This window comes from Choloepus didactylus, chromosome 8 (assembly GCF_015220235.1).
Source record: "Choloepus didactylus isolate mChoDid1 chromosome 8, mChoDid1.pri, whole genome shotgun sequence".
NCBI classification, from domain to species: Eukaryota; Metazoa; Chordata; class Mammalia; order Pilosa; family Megalonychidae; genus Choloepus; species Choloepus didactylus.
The window spans coordinates 24,227,779-24,248,961 of record NC_051314.1 but is presented as its reverse complement, the minus strand read 5'-3'; the positions used below and the strand labels follow the sequence as shown (position 1 = coordinate 24,248,961).

Genomic DNA, 21,183 nt, shown 5'->3' with positions numbered 1-21,183 from the left:
AAAGTATGCGTGGACGTGAGAATGCAGCTGGGGAACTGTTTTTCTGTTGCTGTCCTTGAGAATAAGATAAGACCCGCTTTGCAGACAGATGTAAACAACCATGGGAAAATGTCTATGTGCACAGTAAAGCATTACTCTACCCTAAAAGCATAATAAATAAGGGTCTTGGAAACGGGACTCACACACTTGCCCAACAGGCGGTGTGTCCCCTGCTCCCAGTCTCTCAAAGATATCTTTGTCTCTAATCTTAATTTCTGCGTCGCTCCCGGCAACACTTAAAATGTAGATGAGGAGGCTATTAAGTTTTTGTTATGGCTGTTATTTATTGGTTTTATAAATTCTGATACAGTTATCTTGTACAGGCAAAAGGGTATGTTCTGGGATGTGGCTTATTTTACTATTTACTAACTCTATGTCATCAGGACAGTTACTTAACTGTTCTAAGCTTCAGACACACCTCTGGAAAATAGGAATACCAGTACCTATCTCATAGGGTTATTATAAGACGACCTGTAAAGCAGTTAGCACAGTGCCTGGCACTTTTTGAGAGCTCACTAATACCAAACATTAGTGAATGAAACACATATTCACATAATGAAACACATATTCATTGTTTTCCTGGACAGAGTTATGACTATATGCCCTTCTGTATAAAAGGAAGGGCTTAGAGAGTCCCATGGAACACACAAAGCATTTCCTTTAGTTAAAAGCAAACCGATAATGTTAGTAAAACATTTAATGCACGTCCTTTTCAAGCATTTGCTTTACTCAAATCTTGGGGAAATCATAATTGCCTGGGAAAAAACGAGGAAAGGTGTGGAGGTGGGAAGAGTGTCCCATCAACAGGACAATCGTTTGGCTTCCACTTCTTAGTTACCTTTAAATACACATTTTTTTTTTTTCCTATTTCATAGGCGGATTCATTTGCTGTGGCTACTTTAAAGAAAAAAGCACACTTTACATACCAAAGACATCCAATCAGTAATACCTTCTGACAGTTTAATATTTGGCTGATATTAAGCAGGCAAATAGTTCATTTGAAGTGAACCTCAGTAGCTACATGGTTTTAACCATAACTTGGTTCCACAATTGTGAACCCCGCAGGAATGTAATAGTGAGTTAACAGTATACTTTGGGACTTTTAAAAATAACTCAGAACCCTGCTAGTGGCAGTATTTTCAAAATGTTTAACCTTTCTTGGTGACCGTTTAGCAATAGGTAGCTAAAGCCTTAAGAGTATGCATTTTTTCCTTAAAAGTAATTACAATTCTATAATTTACCCTACAGAAATAAGAAAATGGACAAAAATTTATGCTAAAGATTATATATCACATTGCTTATAATAGCAAAACATTAGAGTCTATATTTCCAATAATGGATGATAGATAAAATAAACTGTGGTAGAACTAGTCAACAAAAAAACTACATAGCCAATAAAATTAATGACCTGCATCTACATTTATTGATATGGAAAAATGATCATGATATATCTTTAAAGGGAGTTTACAAGTAATAAAAGAGAACACATAGGATTCCAGTTCCTTTTCAGAATGCACAGTATGTTTATACATTATGATATACCTCATCATGTGTAAGTTTGGATATCCAGATAAAGAAGGATCTACACTGAAATACTAATACTGGTTATGTCTAGAATTGGGATATGAGGAGAATTGACTATGTGGTCTAATTGGTTATGTGGAGAATTTGAGGTAGTTTTTAATTTTCTTCTTTATACTTTTTTCCCTTCAGTTTTTATAAGCATGCAATAGTTTTTCAATCACAAAAAAGTTTAAATACTAATCAACCAACCATTGAATCATAAAGAATCTCAATATCTGACTTATCCCATGTTTTTAGCACTGATGATAATTGGCAGAATATTCTGGCATAAAAAGAGAATGTGCTTCTTCTCAGGAAAAAGGAAAGTCTATAATTATCAGATTTTATTTCATAATTCTCAGAATTTTTAGAGTATCACATATAACTACTTAGCATAGGCCTGAGGTCCAGAAACTCATCAGATAGACTGAGAAAATTTTTTTCTTGGTATAAGTTCTTCTTAATAAAGAGAAACAGTATAGGTAACATACATACATTGAAGTAGGAAAAAACTTACTGCAGTGGATAATCTGGATGCCAATGTCATTTCCAAATTCCCTTTGAGACCAAGAAGTGCAGGAACTAAAATGAAAACTTCTGTTACTTTTTTGAACACCTCCCAGTGCTGTAAGAAAAGAACAAAATTTTCTGACAATCGCTAAAAAGCACTTCAGAACAAAGATATTTCTAAAACTCCCAGCATTTTCCCCAACTTTACATCCACATTCTGATTGACTACATAGGTCATTTAATCAGTGAACATTTAGCTTAACTTTATTCTCCTGAGCTTTGAAGACTTGAGTTACCTTGGAATATTCAGCAAGAGTTGGGGTGATAGCTAATACAGCCACTTCATCCCATTCTACAACTAGCTTGCTAAACAACCCTGATACTCTTGAAATTTTACTTCATCCCTTTATAGTGGCAGGTGGCAGCACAGCTAGTGATTAAGAAAGCAGACTCTGTAACCAAAAACCTGTATTTGAATCCTAGCTCCAACAGTTACTACAACACCATCAAAGGAAAATTGCAAGAGTATTTTATCTAATTTTACAAATGAAGAAATAAAGGGTTAGAGAAGTTGAATGATTTTCCTAAGGTCAAAAGATGGGACCTAGAGTTGATCTCAGGAGTTCTGAGAAGTACCCTGTTCAGGTCCCCATTCTAGGCTGTGAGGCAAGAAGTTCTGGAACACAGGATCAAAAAAAGGGCAGCACTAAACTCGAATTCAGAAGATTTGGGATTCTAGGCATGGACCTGGCTGCATGAACCTGGATGAGTTACTTACCTTTCTGATCTTGATTTCTTCATGCATGAAATGAGGACAATATCTGCCCTGTCTAGCCCTTGGAGAATACCATGAGAATGAAAATAAAAGAGATTAAGTGCTTTCTAAACTGAAAAGATAATACAAATATTTAAGCACTGTTTTATAAATGTTATTAAGAAGGGATGTTTTATGTTTTACGTTAAGATGTTTTATGATGGGTTAAGGATTCTGGTGTGCTAGGGGAATATACATCCTCAGAGATGGTGGTGGTGGTGATGATGATGACGATAAATAAGAACAGATAATAGTAACAAATACTAACAATAGCTAACAGTCACTGAATGATTGCTATGTACAAGGCACCATTCTTAAGGTTTATTTAATCTTGAAAACAAACACATGAGATAGATATTATTTTTATCAAATCAGAGATAATTCAGGAATACATCTTACCTAGGTCATCATTTTAAGATTCTTGCCCATATGATTTGATCTTAGAAACACCAGAATAATATATCTGGTCACATGCCATTATACTTTAGATCTGTTGGATGCATTCCTTTGGGTTATTACTATCCTTTCCAAGTTCAAGGCAAATAAAATCCTTCTGTCAGAATTACAATAAAATCCTTAACACCTTAGCACTGATTAAGAGCTATTATTGATTGCCTATCTCGTGCCAAATAAAGTATACATTTTTTTTCTCTATATCTGCAGAGGTGTACTTGCAGAGGTTCCTAAACTTCCGTAGTTCACAGCACCCTTAGGGCTCAGGAATCTTTTCACGGCACCCTTAGGCCAAAAGAAATATCTAACTATCCTATTTATTAAGCAGTTAAGTCCAAACAATAACTATTTATGTCCTAATAATTCAGTAGCCATTTTAAGAAATAACACAAATAAATAGGAAAAAAGATATTATCTTATGTCTTTCCTAAGTAATCATAATTACTTACTAATAGGATGGGTGTACCTATTGAGCACTGCACAACTTAAATCTGGAATCAGATTAGAAACTGCTATCCTCATTTCCTGTTCCACATCAATTTTTCCATAATTGCTTTCTATCACAGCAACCATTAAAAACCCAGCTTTCAAACATGTCATCGAAAGGAACGGAGTGTCATCTAATGTTGAAATGTTGAACCACCTTGAGCTAGTAGCCTGTCTAGTGTCAGTGTTTCCCTCAAAAATTTAAAATATCTTGCAGCACCCCCATGAACTCACAGGGTGAACCATGGGAACTACGGGAAAAGTGAGAAGCAGTGTAGCACAGTAGCCAAGAGGGAGGGCTACAAAGCCGGACTACTTAGGTTGAAACCCCAGCTCTCCTACTTACCATATGATTGGGCAGAACTATGCTTTACTTTCTTCATCTAAAATACAGACACATTGTACCTTCTACATGAGGTTGTGCTCAGGACCATGCCTCGCACTGTAATGGATAACAATTTTGAGCACTTACTAGGGATAACACCAAGATTATTATCAGTTAATTTTCTTGTCAGAGGAGATAATACGGAAGAAGTTCAGAGGAGGAAAGCTGACGCTGGCTAATGCCAAAAATAAATTTCACCTCCTTACAAACTTTGCAATGATACAAACAAGTCCCTTGAGGCTATGCAAATATTTGTGAACCACTAAACTTCACCTCAATATCCTGCCCTAAAATAAGTCAGCTTCTAGTCTTACCTAGCCTTGGTCTTCTGTCAATATCAAGAATCTTATGTTTTCTCGATAAGCACTTACACATTAAACATAATGTCAGATTGCTTATATATGAACTAGATTCAAAACTTAACAGTCTATTAAATGTCCAAAAGAACAAGAGGAATTAAAAAACTTGCATACACACAATGATAATATTAGCTGAGGAACACACTGTAGAGTCTTTACTTAAAAATAACAAAAAAGTAGAATATAAATTAATTGGTAAAGACATTTATGCAAGTTTAAGAAACACACATACCTCAAATCCTTGTATCTAGGGAAGATTTGTTTCTCCTTTTAATTTAGTTTGAAAAAATAAGCCCATTCACTTTTGGATATATGACTAAATCACCAACCTCACTCATAATTATGTAAATGCAAATTAAAAGGTGTTAAGTTTTCATCTGTGATATTGGTAAAGATCAAAAAGTTGAGTAATACACTGTTAGTAAGAGTATAAGCAAGTAGGAATTCTATTACAGTGTTGGTGAGAATGTAAAGGTCTAACTTTGGTGGGTGAATTTGGTACTATTAATCAAAATGTAAAATATACAATATCGTCAACCCAGAATTCTACTTCTAGGAATACATCCTGCAAATAAACTTGTACACGAGTTCAAAGATATACATATATGAACTTACTTCCTCATTGTTTATAACAGCAAGAGATTGGAAATAATTTAAATCCCCTTCATGAGGTAACTTGGTAGAGAAATTATGATACAACCTTACAATAGAGATTATACAGCTAGAGAATTTGGTGAATATATTTGTACTTTCATATATAGAAGGAGCTTCAAGATAAATTCAAGAGAGATGAAGAGCAGCATTGTCAGTTTTTTTAAAAAGCAAATACATAAATAAATGCATGTATGTGCATTTACTATCTATTGGAGGAGACGTTAAAAAACTGGTAACAGTAAGTTCTTAGGAAGGAACAGGGAAAGGGTATGGAGGAGACGTTAAAAAACTGGTAACAGTAAGTTCTTAGGAAGGAACAGGGAAAGGGTATACAGAAGGAGAGAGACTTCTTTTCTCCACTATTTATTCTTTCATACAGCTAAAATATGCTTCAGCAGGTGCATATAATACTTTTTTAATTAAACTTTTTAATTTTGAAATAATTGTAGATTCATAAGCAATTGTAAGAAATAATTCAGACAGATCCCATGTACCCTTGACTCCATTTCCCACAATGGCAACATCTTGCAAAAGTATTCTACAATATCAAAACCAGAATACCGACATTGATAGTCAAGATACAGAACATTTCATCACCACAAGGATCCCTCATATTGCCCTTTTATAGATACACCCACTTCTCTCCATCCCACCCCTTCTTAACTATTGGCAACCTCCAATATGTTCTCCATTTCTATAATTTTGTCATTTTAAGAATATTATATAAATGAAATTATGCAGTATATAGCCTTTTGAGATTGACTTTATTCACTTAGTATAATTTTCTGGAGATTCAGCCAGGTTGTTGCATGAATGAACAGCTGGTTCCTTTTTGTTGCTGAGAAGTATTCTATGGCAAGGATGTACAACAGTACTTTTAACCATTCAACCGTTGAAGGGCATCTGGGTTGTTTTCAGCATAAACGTGCCATAAACATGTTGTACAGGATTTTCTGTGAACATAATCCTTCATTTCTCCAGCATAAATGCCCAGGAGTGTAATTGCTGGTCATATGGTAGCTGAATGTTTAGATTAACTGTAAAAGTATATTCTAGAGGGGCTGTACCTTTTTTTTAATTTTTATTTTAAAGTTTTTATTTTGAAATACTTTCAAACTTACAGGACAGTTAAAAAATAACACAAACCCCATACAGAGAACTCCAACATGTCCCTATTCCTTCAGATCCACCAATTTTAACATTCTGCCACATTTCCCGTATCATTCTATCTGTCCATCAATCTACATATTCAACTATCAATCTGTCTATTTATCAACTCATTTTCTAAACACTTGAGTATAGGTTGTAAACCATGTACCCTGAACACATAATACTGCCATGTACATTTCCTTAGCACAAGAACATTCACTTATGTATCCATCTTAAGTGCAGTTATCAAGTTCAAAAAAATTTTAAATTGATATAAAACATAGGGTCTATATTCCAATTTTTTTCACATGTCCCAATAATGTCCTTTTGAGCCTCCTCTCCTCCCTTGTTAGATCATGTCCAAGATTATATACAGTATTGCCTTTAATTGTCATTGTCTCTTTATTTGCTCTTTCTTTTTTTTTAATTTTGGGAACATACATACATCTTTAATTTTCCCATCTCAATCACTCCCAAGCATACCAGCCAATGGGATTAATCACATTTAAAATGTTGTGGTTCCCTCACCACCTCCCATTACTAAAACTTTTCCATCTCCCCAAACAGAAATCCTATACCCATTTTGCGTTAACCCCCATTCCCCCTGCCCTCTGCCTGTCGCAACTTGTACACTAATTTCTGTTCTGTGAGTTTGCATATTCTCCAAAATTTTCTTTGTAGTTACCATGGGGATTAAATTTACATCATAAATCTGTAACAATCTCATTTGCTCTGATACCAAGTTAACTTCAATAGTCTACCCAAACTATGTTCCTATAGCCCATGGTTCCCCCACCTTTATGTGGTTCTTGTCACAAATTACATATTATGCATTGAGAGTCTAAAACCACTGTTTTATCATTATGCATTTGTCTTTTTAGATCCTGTAGGGAATAAAAAGCTGATTTAATGCACTACTACTGGCATTTATATTTACCCATATTCTTACTCTTACTGGAAATCTTTATTTCTTCAAATGGTTTTGATCTACTGCCTAATGTCCTTTCCTTTTAACCTGCAGAACTCTCTTCAGCATGTCTTGTATGGCCTATCTAGTGGTAATGAACTCTCTCTGCTTTCATTTATTTGGGATTGTCTTAAATGCTCCCTCATTTTTTTTGATTAGAGAAGTTATGGGTTTACAGAATAATCATGCATAAAATTCAGGATTCCCATATACCACCTTACTATTAAAACCTTGCATTGGTGTGGAACATTTGTTACAATTGATAAAGCACATTTTTATAACTGTACTATTAACTATAATCCATGCTATAACTTAGGGTGCACTGTTTGTGTAGTGTAATTCCATGGATTGTTATTTTAAATATTTATTCTGTTACTATATAAACAACCTAACATTTCCTCTTTTAACCACATTCAGATATATATTCCAGTTCTGTTAATTACATTCTTAGTGTTGTGCTACCATCACCACCATCCATTACCAAACCATTTTCATCGTTCCAAATAGGAACCTCTACATTTTAAGCCTTAACTTTCCATTCCCCATCCCTACCCCACTCTCCCCCCTGGTAACTTATATTCTAAATTCTGACTCAATGAGTTTGCTTATTCTAATTATGTTATATCAGTGAGATCATACAATATTTGTCCTTTTGTGTCTGGAGTATTTCACTCAATATGATGTCTTCAAAGTTTATCCATGTTGTCACATGTTATCACGACTTCATTCATTTTTATGGTTAAATAATATTCCATTGTATATATTACATTTTGTTTATCCATTCTTCGGTTGATGGACACTTAGGATGCTTTTCTCTTTTGAAAATTGTGAATAATGCTGCTACGAACATCAGTGTACAAATATCTGTTCAAATCTGTTTTCAATTAATTTGAGTATATAGCTAGAAACAGGATGGCCACCAGGTCATGTGGTAATTCTAAACTCAACTTTCTGAGGAACTGCCAAACTATTTTCCACAAAGGCTGCACCATTTTACATTCCAACCAACAATGAAGAAGTGTTTCTGTTTCTTCACATCTTCTCCAACACTTGTTATTTTCTGTCTTTTTAATAGTGGCCATTCTAGTGGGTGTGAAATGGTATCTCACTGTGATTTACATTCCACTAATGGCTAATGACGTTGAGCATCTTTTCTTGTGCTTTTTTGCCATTTGTAGATCTTCTTTGGAGAAATGTCTATTCAAGTCTTTTGCCCATTTTTTCATTGGTTGGTTTGTCATTTTGTTGTTGAGTTGGATTACTTTATATATTCTAGATATTAAACCCTTATTGGCTATACGGTCTCCAAATATTATCTCCCATTCTGTAAGTTGTCTTTTTATTTTCATGATGAAGTCCTTTATTGCACAAAATTTTTAATTTTGATGCAATTCCATTGATCTATTTTTCTTTTGTTGCTCATGCTTTTAGTGTAAAGTCTAAGAAACCATTGTGTACACAAGGTGCTGAAGATGCTTCCCTATATTTCCTTCCAGGAATTTTATAGTTTTAGTTCTTACATTTAGATCTTTGATCCATTTTGAGTTAATTTTTGTATATGGTGTGAGGTAGAGGTTCACTTTCATTTTTTGCATATGGATATCCAGTTTTTCCATCACCATTTGTTGAAGAAACTATTCTTTCCCAATTGAGTGGATTTGCCATCCTTGTCAAAAACAAATTGGCCATAAGTGAGAGTTGATTTCTGATGTTTCAATTCAATTCTATTGGTCTATGTCTGTTCTTGTGTCAGTACTATGCAGTTTTGATTACTGTGGCTTTGTAATAAGTTTTAAAATCAGGAACTATGAGTACTCCAATTTCTTTCTTCTTTATCAAGATGCTTTTGGTTATTGGGGGCATCTTAAGCTTCCATATAAATTTGATGATTGGCTTTTCCATTTCTGCAAAGAAGGCAATGGAATTTTGACCAGGTTTGTGGTGAATCTGTAAATCATTTTGCGTAGAATTGACATCTTAACAATATTTAGTCTTCCAAAACAAGAACATGGTATGTCCTTCCATTTATTTAGATCTTCTTTGATTTCTTTTAGCAATGTTTTGAGTTTTCTGTATACATGTCTTTTACATCCTTAGACAAAGTTATTCTTAGGTATCTGATTCCTTTAATTGCTATTGTAAATGAAATCTTTTCTTGATTTCCCCTTCAGGTTGTTCATTACTAGAGTACAGAAATACTACTGATTTTCACATGTTGACCCTATAACTTTGCTGAATTCGTTTATTATGTTCAGTAGCTTTCTCATGGGTTTTTCAGGACTTTCTATATATATAAGAACATATCATACACAAATAGGGAAAATTTTGCTTCTTTTACAATTTTAATTCTTTTATTTCTTTTTTCTTGCCTAATTACATCGGCTGGAACTTCCAGTACAATGTTGAATAACAGTAGTGACAACAGACATTCTTGTCTTGTTCCTGATCTGAGAGAGAAAATTTTCAGTCTTTCCCCATTGAATACTATGTTAGTTGTGGGTTTTTCATATAGGTCTTTTATCATGTTGTGGAAGTCCCCATCTATTTCTAGTCTTCTACATGATTTTTATCAAGAAGGGATGTTGGATTTTGTCAATGCCTTTTCTGCTTCAATTGAGATGATCATGAAGTTTTCTTCCTTCCTTCTATTAATGTGGTACATTACATTAATTTATTTTCTTCTTTTGAACCACCCTTGCCTACCTGGGATAAATCCCACTTGTTCAGAATTGTTCCTGTTTGCTAAAGCTGCTGGAATGCAAAACACCAGAAACAGATTGGCTTTTACAAAGGGGGTTCATTAGTTTACAAATTTATAGTTCTAAGGCCATGAAAATGTCCATATTAAGGCATCAAAAGGTAGATACCTTCTCTGAGGAAAAGTCTGATGGTGTCCGGAACACCTGTCAGCTGGGAAGGCAAATGGCTGGCATGTGGTGGTCCTTTTCTCCTAGGTTGCACTGCTTTCAGCTTCTGATTCCAGTGGCTTTCTCCTCAAGTGTCTGTGGGATTTCACTTAGCTTCTCCAGGGCAAACTCTGGGCTTCATGTCTTAGTTTAGCATCTCCTGGTTCTGGTTTCAATGGCTATCTCCAAAATGCCTCTGGGTGTTTTCTCTCTAAGCATCTCTCTGCTCTCCTCAAAATGTCTCTGCCTTTTATCCTTTCATAGAGGATGCCAGTAAACTAATTAAGACCCATCTTGAATGGGCACAGTTACATCTCCATGGAAATAATCTAATCAAAAGATCCCACCCACAGGGATAGGGAGTATGGGATGTTCTGGGTGTTCTTTTTTACTTTTTTTATTCTTATTCTTTTCTGTGTGGTAATGAAAATGTTCAAAAATTGATTGTGGTGATGAATGCACAACTATATAATGGTGCTGTGAACAACTGATCATACACTTTGGATGACTGTATGGTTTGTGAATATATCTCAATAAAACTAAATTAAAAAAAAATCCCACCCACAATAAGTCTGCACCCACAAGAGTGGATTAAAAGAACATAGTCTTTCCTTGGATACAGAACAGTTTCAAATTGGCACAATAGTATATAATTTTTTACTGTGCTGTTAGAGTCAGGTTACTAATATTTTGATGAGGATTTTTGCATCTATATTCATAAGGGACATTGATCTGTAATTTTCTTTTCTTGTGGTATTTTTATCTGGCTTTGGTATTATGGTCATGTTGGAATCATAGAATGAGTTAGGAAATGTTCCCTCCTCTTCAGGATTGGTGTTAATTCTTGGTATGTTTGATAAAATTTATTAGTGAAGCCATCTGGTCCTAGGCTTTTCTTTGTTGGGAGGCTTGTGATTACTAATCAGTCTCTTTACTTGATATTGGTCTGCTGAAATCTTCCATTTCTTCTTAAATTGGTGTAGGTAGTTTGTATGCTTCTAGAAATTTGTCCATTTCATCTAGGTTATCTAATTTGTGGTGTACAGTTCTTCATAGTATTCTTTTATAGTGCTTTTTATTTCTGTGGGTATTGGAATAATTTACCCACTGATTTCTGATTTTATGCATATGCTTCCTCTCTTTTTTCCCACTGGCAGTCTAGCTAAAAGTTTCTCAGTTTTATTGCTCTTTCAAAGAACCAATTTTTGGTTTCACTTATTCTTGTGCTTTTTATTCTCTATTTATCTCTGCTGTAATCTTTGTTATTTCTTTCCTTCTGCTTCCTTTGGGTGTAATTTGCGCATCCTTTTCTAGATCCTCCTGTTGTAGGGATAGATCTCTGATTTGATATTTTTCTTCTTTTTAAATGTAATCATTTAGAGCTGTTAATTTCTCTCAGTACTGCCTTTGCTACAGTCCATAGGTTTTGGTATGCTGTATTTTCATTTTCATTTGCCTCAAGAAGCTTCCTAATTTCTTTTTTAATTTGTTCTTTGACCCATTGGTTGCTTAGGCCTGTGTTTTTTAAATTTTGTACATATTTGTGAATTTTCTAAGTCTTCCCTCTGTTATTGATTCCTAGCTTCATTTCATTGTGTACGGAAAAGGTACATTGTATGATGTCAATATTTTTAAAATTATGGAGACCTGTTTGGTGACCTAGTAGATGGTCTATCCTGGAGAATGATCCAAGTGCATTAGAGAAGAATGTGTATTCTGCATGCATGCACACTCAAACACACATATATATCTGCTAGGTGTAGTTGGTTTATAATGTCATTCAAGTCTCCTATTTCCTTACTGATCTTCTGTTCAGATGTTCTATCCATTATTGTGTATATGATTCTGGGTTGAAAGTTCTTTTCTTTCAGCACTTGAATAATATTATCCCACTACTTTCTGCCTCAATGGTTTTTGCTGAGAAATCCACTGTCATTTGAGTTTTATCTGCTGCTTTCTAGACATTTTCTGTCTTTATGTTTAATTATGATGTGTCTTAGTGTGGGTTTCTTTGAGTTTATCCTGTTTGGTGTTCACCCAGCTTTGTGAATCTCTAGGCTTGTGTCTCTTGCCAAATTTGGGGAGTTTTCAGTCATTATTTCTTGAAGTACTTTTTCAGTCTTTTTCTCTTTCTCCTCTCCTTTCAGGATTCCAATGACACAAATGTTAGTTCTTTTGTTATAGTCCCACAGTTTCCTGATACTATTCTTTTTTTCCCCAGTCTCTTTTCTCTGTTCAGATTGTGTAATTTGTATTGCCCTATCATCCAGTTTACTGATTCTTTCATCTGTCCCCTTCATTCTGTTATCGAGCCTGTCTACCAAGTTTGTTAATTATTGCATTTTTCAGTCCTAAAATTTTCATTTGATTCCTTTTTATATCTTCTATTTATTTTATAAGGCTTTTTATTTCTTTGTTGAAACTTTCCATTTTTTTCATTTGTTTAAGCATGTTCATAATTGCTTGCTGAAATATTTTTCATCATTGCTGCTTTAACATCTTTGATATTTAATTCTAACATCTCAGTCATCTCATGTTGGCATCTACTGAATATCTTTTTCATTTCACCTGATGTCTTCCTGATTCTTGAAATGATGAGTGATTTTTTATTGCAATCTGACCATTTTTGCATTACGTTATAAGACTCTGGATCTTAGCTAAGCCTTCTGTTTTTACTGGCCTTCTCTGATACTAACCTGGCAGGAGAAGGGAAGGACACTACCTAGATACTACCCAGTGGGGATAGAAGTTCAGGTCCCCCAATTGACCTCTGCTGATATTTGGAGAGGAGGGAAACTTCATTATTGCTTGGTGGTGAAGGGAATTCCATCTCCCCACGTGGTCTTCACTGACATTGTGGTGGGAGTGGTATTGTTACTTCTGGGAAATGATGAAAGTCTTGACTCTCCACTAGGTCTTCTCTGATACCACTCCAGTGTGGAGGGGAAGGATTGCCTTGCTACTGCTGGATAGGAGTGGAAGTCAGGCTCCCCATGTTGTCTCTCCTGACACTGCAGTGGTACTAGTGGGGGCTTATTATCAGCTGGCAGGGATTAAAGTTCTAGCTCCCTACTTGGCTTTCTTTGACACCACGCTGGGCACAGTTTTGGGGTGCCTAGACACAGCCTTGCAAGGCTGGAAGTCCATGTTCTCCACTGGGCCATTGCTGTGCGGATGTGAGTGGGTCACACTTTTTTGAAGTGTTTAGCTGGAGTAGACTGGTTAATGTCTAAAAGTTTTGTCTTATTAGGCTGCCCTTTTCCTTTGGCTAGAGAAAGCAGACTTTTGTTGGGGCTTTTTATGTCTGTACCCATTGGGATTTACAGATTGCTAGTTTCTTTAGCTTCAATTCTGGGATATATGAGACAAAATGAAAATCCAAGCAACTCACCATTGTGTTGTTCCCTGGATCCCAAGGTCTCTAGCCAGTCCGCCTTCTCTCCACTTGTCAGAGTCTCCTTATATTTGTTTTATTTGTTTTATATCAAATTTCCAGGGTTTTTAGTTGCACTTAATGTATATATATATATATATATATATATATATATTTTTTTTTTTTTTTAAAGTACATCTACTCCATCTTCCCAGAAGTGGAAGTCCATGTATTACTTTTCAAATAAAAAAACAGAACCATCACATCAGAGGAAGTGCTGGTGCCTAGTATCTGGGGTTAAGATGGTATTTTTTCTTTAATACAAACTCTAATTTATAAAGGAGGAAAAACATGGTAATACCATTCTTGTGAACTGAGAAACTGGTTTCAAAAATTACTCTAACATGGATACTGCCCTTTTACCTTCCCTTTGCACATTTAAAACACTAGTATTTTGTCCACAAAACTTTCTATCTCAGAAGAATAGCCCTATTCAAAATTCCAAGATTAGAAATATAACTCAGATATTGCATCATTCCATCTGAATTCTGAAACACACACACTGCAATAGTCAAATGGTAATAAAATAATATGTAAATGCAAGTGTTTTATATCCCTATCAGGCTTTTTGGTACCACTGTAGAATTTCTATAGCACTCACTTTTACCTCTTAAGGATCTTAAATATTCAGTCATATGCTATATTTATAATCCATGTATTTGTATTTTCTACTTTTACCAAACAGGCATAGACTTTAGGGTAAAATTTTAGGTTTGAATTTCCACCCTGCATTTACTAGCTGAATGAACTCTCCGAGATCAATTAATGCCCTCATTTGTAAAGTGAGGGTAATATCTATAAACTCAATCTTTGAATAATACATCCAATTCAAAACAAGTGATAGTGACAATTTTTCTCAGCAAACATCAATTGATAACTCAAAGCTGATTGACAATTGAAGAAGAAAAGTAGAAAGCAGATTGGCAGGGCTAGAGAGCAGGTCTTATATAAAACAGGGAAAAGGGCTATTAAATAGAAGGAAGATAACAACCAAGTAGTCCTCCCTAATATGCCATTGCCACATTATTAGAATACTGCTTTAAGACATTCATGACTATTTAACTCATTCTAAATTTGATCTAGCTAAGGCAGCATATGTAATAGCACCAAAGACCAACTTTAAAATTTCAGTTGTTTAAAACTAGCCCTGCAGGGAAATGTAGAGGTTTTGGGCTTCTTCACCTGGATTGTTGTTGACGTTCTCACAAATATTGAGGACGGGCAGTTTGATGTGCCAAGCCCTCTACCACAGGATTTGCTCTTATGAAGCTTGTTACTGCAAAGGAGAGGCTAAACCTGCTTATAATTGTGCCTAAGAGTCTCCATGAGTACCTCTGTGTTGCTCAGATGTGGCCTCCCTCTCTAGCTAAGCCAAGATGGCGGGTGAGCTCACTGTCCTCCCCACTACGTGGGACCCAACTCCCAGGGGTGTAAATCTTCCTGTAAACACAGGATATGACTCCCGGGGATGAATCTGGACCTGCTATCGTGGGATTGAGAACATCTTCTTGACCAAAAGGGGGATGTAAAACAAAACAAAATAGTTTCAGTGGTTGAGAGATTTCAAATGGAATCAAGAGGTCACTCTGGTGGGCATTTTTATGCACTATATAGATAACACTTTTTAGGTTTTAATGTACTGGAATAGCTAGAAGTAAATACCTGAAACTACCAAACTCCAACTCAGTAGCCTAGACTCTTGAAGACGACTATATAACAATGTAGCTTACAAGAGGTGACAGTGTGATTGTGAAAACCTTGTGGGTCACACTCCCTTTATCTACTGTATGGATGGATGAGTAGAAAAATGGGGACAGAAGCTAAAAGAAAAATAGGGTGGGATGGGGGGAATGATTTGGGTGTTCTTTTTTCTTTTATTTTTTATTCGGATTCTGATTCTTTCTGATGTAAGGAAAATGTTCAAAAATGGATTGGGGTGATGAATGCACAACTACATGATGACACTGTGAACAGTTGATTGTACACCATGGATGGCTGTATGGTATGTGAATATATTTCAATAAAACTGAATTTAATTAAAAAAAAAAAGAAACGAAATAAAGTTTCAGTGGCTGAGAGATTCCACATAGAGCTAAGAGGTCATTCTGGTGGGCATTCTTATGCACTATATAGATAACCATTTTTAGTTTTTAAAGCATTGGAATAGCTAGAAGTAAATACCTGAAACTATCAAACTACAACCCAGTATCCTTGACTCTTGAAGATGATTGTATAGCAATATAGCTTACAAGAGGTGACAGTGTGACTGTAAAGCCTTATGGATCACACACCCTTTATCCAGTGTATAGATGGATGAGTAGAAAAATGGGACAAAAACTAAATGAAAAATAGGAGGAGGGGGGTGTTTGGGGTGTTCTTTACTTTCATTTTTTATTCTTATTTTCACTTTTTCTGGTACAAGGAAAATGTTCAAAAAATAGATTGGGGTAATGAATGCACAACTATATGATGGTACTGTGAACAACTGATTGTACAATTTGGATGATTGGATAGTATGTGAATATATCTCAATAAAATTGAATTAAAAAAAAAATGACCCTGCAGTACAATTTGCAGTGTATGGAGGTGGCCTAAGGGTATATCAACTGATGAACAGAATGGTGAACTGTGGTGTATGCATACAATAGGATACGGAGCAGCTCCAGGAAGGAATGAAACTGTGAGACACCCAACAAGGTAAATGGATCTTGAGGACAGCATTTTGAGTGAAGTAAGCCAGAAATGAAAAGAAAACATTATAATGCCTCACTAATATGGACTAACTATAATGTGTAGACTCTGAGAATTGAATCTTAGAGCACAGCTTATCAGAGGAATGCTTATTGTAATGGTTTTGAGATTATAAGCTCTTACAGCAGTCACATCTATTCTTGAGTTTCAATGGTTATTTCCAAATTCTGATATGCTGAGCTCTTTGTGTATAACCTGATTGGTCTCTGGAACTTTGTGTGACACCTGAGACTCAGAGCTAGAGCTTGGCATCTATGAATGTCAGTATTACGCATACAGCAATTGTTAAAAATGCTGAAAAAGAGTCCAGTCTTCAATTAGAGATATGAATGAAGCAGCTCTGGATAGGACTAAGGCGAATCAGGCTGAAGGGCAAAGGACATTACTGACTGTGTTTTAAAACTTCAACTTCTGTGTTAGACCAAGGGAAGAAATGTTTCTTTGGTGCAGGATCTATATTTTCTGCAGCACACTAAATAATTTAACTTGTATGGTCAGTTTATTCAAACACCACAATTACATGGAACTTTGAATAGGAAGTGAGATCTGGTAGGTTTGTACAGGAACAAAACCTGTACAAAACCATTCTGTTCATTCTGTGCAAAATCCTGATACATCCCAAAGTAATCTGGGCAGAGAATAAAAATATATTTGCAGGGACCCATGAGAAACTGGGGGAAAAATGCAGAACATTGGATTCCCCCACCTGGGTTATTATTGATATTCTCACAAACATTGAGGACTACCAATTTAGTAGGCTGAGTCCTCGATCTTGGGGCTTGCCATGGTGAAGCTGTTTACTGAAAAGGAACGGCTAAGCCTTCTATAGTTGCGCCTAAGACTCTCCCCCAGAGAACCTCTTTGTTGTTCAGATATGGCCTCTCTCTCCCTCTGTCTAAGCCGACTTGGCAGATGAACTCACTGCCCTCTCCACTATGTGGAACATGACTCTCAGGGTGTAAATCTCCCTGGCAACGCAGGACATGACTCCCACGGATGAGCCTGGACCTGGCATCATGATATTGAGAAAATCTTCTTGACCAAAAGGGGGAAGCAAAATGAAACAAAATAAAGTTTCAGTGGCTGAGAGATTTCAAACGGAGTCGAGGTCACTCTGAAGGGCATTCTTATGTGCTATATAGATATCCCTTTATAGTTTTCAGTGTATTGGAATAGCTAGAAGAAAATGCCTGAAATTGTTGAACTGCAACCCGGTAGACTTGATTCTTGACAATTGCAAAACTATGTAGCTTACATGGTGTGACTGTGTGATTGTGAAAACCTTGTGGCTCACACTCCCTTTATCCAGTATATGGACAGATGGGTAGAAAAATGGGGACAAAAATTAATTGAAAAATAGGGTAGAATGTGGGGATGGGATGTTTCAGGTGTTCCTTTCACTTTTATTTTTATTCTTATTTTTATTTTTTTTTGGAGAAATGAAAATGTTCAAAAATTGATTGTGGTGATGAAGCACAAGTATACAATGGTACTGTGTGCAACTGATTGTACAGTGTACTGTGGATGATTGTACAGTACATTACCATATCACAAAACTGAATTTAAAAAATCCATATGTCTATCTTGCACTTTGAATGGGTTTTTAACCCAGGCATGATTTTTTTTATCATGTTAAATATTTAATGAATGCTTCCTGTCCGTGTATGATTTTTAACATTATACAGTGGCCACTTGCCAAATAATGTTTCACTGACTTATTCAGACTTCCAAAATGTTAACATATTTCATTATATGATATCAAAAAATCACATTCTTAATATCACCACCAATCACATCAGAAAAATCCTCTAAGTATTAGGAAGCTGTCAAGCTCACAGTGGCAGATACAAGTTTTGACATGAAAGCTAGAATTTTATCACTAGTAATATGACAAGCTCACTTCATTTTCAACAAAATGCTTGCCAAATACACAAGTCTGAATAACTATAGTTTGTCAGCTATTCTTGCAAGTGAAAACAGTGTTTCATGAAAAAGCAATGAATTCAGCTCACAACTCAAACAACTGCATAAGTGCTTTTCCTCCAGACAATCATCACTTTGGTATGCAGCAGAAATGTTTTCTGCTTACTTCCCATTTCATCTCTCAAATATTAAGATGACATGTAACAAAAAGGTGAGCTTTAATAAAATTGATTTTTATTGCATGATCAAGGACATTCTTAAGTGAAACTGACTTTGTCTCCTGTAACTACATGGCAGTGACTATTAGTACAATCTGGTATCATTGTAAGCAGCCAACGGTTTTTCTCACCACTGCCTCTGCTCCATTACTGCAAATGTCAACACAATGGAAAAGGCAAATAACATCTTAGTATTATTATGAAAATAGTTTTGACCTTGCAGACCTGAGAAAGTGTCTGAGGGATCCGCAGAAGTCCACGGACCACACTTTAAGAAGCTTTGTGTTAGCCCAACATTTAAGGTTCTTCAATATTTGGCCTCTTCTTACTTCTTTGGCCTCTGTTCTCATCATTCCCTCACTCTTAAATTCCACATATTGTTAATAGTGGTAGATAATATTGCACCAACTAGTCACTCCCCATCTGAGTAGAAGAATTATATATTTCTGCCCACTAATGTCAAGTTTGGCTCAATATCATGTGGCTTGCATTGTCCAATGAAACATGAGATATATGAGCCATCTCATTCTTTCCATTCTGCCACAAGAACAGCTTGACCCAGGCAGGGACTACACCTTAAGCCTTGGACTCGAAGATATGAAGACAAAAAGGAGAAGAGCTATAGCTGACCCACCAAGGACATGTAACGAAAGCATAGAAACAAAACAAGTTAGTCTAAATTGACTGAAAAAAAATGGCTAACACTCAATAGCACTTATTATGTGCCAGCATTGTTCTAAGTGCTTTATATATATCAACTTATTTAATCCTCATAACTCCATAAATCAGGTTCTGTTATTGCTATTTACAGATAAGGAAACTGAAGCACAGAGAAGTTAAATACTTGCCAATGGCACACAACTACTAAGTGGGGCAGTCAGGATTTGAACACACCAAGCCTTTTTTTCACGTCCAGGCCTATTCGTATAATGCCAATCACCACTTACAATGCAACTCCCTTCTCCACAGTTCCTTTCTCTGTGCTAACTACTACTCATCGTTCAAGACTTCATTTAAGATCCAACTCCTCTGAGAATCCTTCCTGGATTCTTTTAACCTAACCTTTCAAAGCTAAGTTAGATAACCAACCACTGAGTGCCATGGGGTTTGCTTACCTGTCTCTCCTGTTTCATCTTGGACCTCCATAGAGGAAGGTATATTATCATCATATAATATATCTTCAAGTCCCCTTTCCCCTTACACACAACCAGCCCAGTGCCTGGCACACAGGAGCTGCTCACTTCATATTTATTGAATGAAGCGTGACCTACACATGTTAAAGGCTGAGTTTCAACAGACTATAGTGAAATAGTTGTTGTTACCCTTAAACATCAGAAATTTTTATTAAGAGCTAACTCTATGTGTCAAAGAAAGGCAACATTATACAGCAGAAAAGGTGATGCACTAAGGCTTTTAAAGCCTGGTTCTATCACTATCTAGTTGGTAGCTTTTGAACAAATCATTTAATTTTTCTAAATTTTATAGCCTAAATAGTTCCTCCCAAATATAAAATTCTTTGAATCTTCTAGTACTTCCTGTGGTTCATGCTAAATACCTGAGGTAATGACACAGCCAAAGACACGTTTAAACATTTACAGTGAATGATTTTAATATAATGTTTTTAAATGAGTGTATAAGTTATTCCATGAACTTCTCTCAGAGGCTAAAGGAAAGGATTAAATATAATTAAACTGTTCTGACTTAAGATAGTAGAGCAAAGGTATTTTATAACTATTATTCTTATCATTATAGCTTAAAATATATTGAGCACTTACCTAATTCAGGGACAGATCTCAATGTTTTAAGTATGTAGCAACTCACTTAATACTTACCACACCCTATTAGATAGGTACTATGATAATTTTTTTAAATGAATAAACTAAAGCATGGCAAGATTAAGAAACATAATCAGCTTTAAGTGACAGAGCTAGGATATGAATCCACTCAGTATGAATACATAGCCCATACTCTTGGTCACTAAAATATACTGCCTGTTTCCATCCCCCAAATCTCACTGAAATAGCACCCCTCTTTATGACCTCTAATGGTATAAACTCCAGCATTCAGTCCTCAAAACCTTTTCTCTTTCTACACTCACTCCCAAAGTGGTTTCATCCAGTCACATTGGCCTTACAAGCCATCTACATACAAACGATCTCAAAAGTCTACCTATAACTCCAACATCTCCCCTGAACTCCAGATTCAAATAGCCATGCCTTGTCACTTCTCCATTTGAAAGTCTAATAGGAATTTCAAAGATTCAAAACCAAATTCCTGATTTAAAACAACAATAACTATAAAATAAAAAACAAAATCTGTTTCTCCCTTGATATTCCCCAGCTCAGCTAATGGCAATTTCAATCTTCCAGTTGCACAGGACAGACACCTTGGGGTCATCTTAGACTTTTCTCTCTCACACACATATTCAACATCCAAACCGTCAACAAATCCTGCTGGCACTATTTTCAAAATATATCCAGAATCTAACTACTTTTTACCATCTCCACTGCTACCATCCTAGTGGACTCCTGCAACAGCCTCTTAATTGGTCTTCTCTCCCCCTTCCATTACTA

At 35.8% G+C, this 21,183-nt stretch overlaps 1 protein-coding gene across 3 annotated transcripts in view; it reads right to left on the bottom strand.

Annotated features, from left to right (window-relative positions):
• The window catches only part of SLC41A2 (solute carrier family 41 member 2), a 183,505-nt gene that overhangs the window by 115,941 nt on the left and 46,381 nt on the right, over positions 1-21,183 (bottom strand). For all 3 annotated transcript variants that reach the window (XM_037845913.1, XM_037845914.1, XM_037845912.1), the window contains exon 3: positions 2,120-2,227. In XM_037845913.1, coding sequence (XP_037701841.1) covers positions 2,120-2,227 — 108 coding nt within the window. The remainder of the gene's footprint in view (positions 1-2,119; positions 2,228-21,183) is intronic.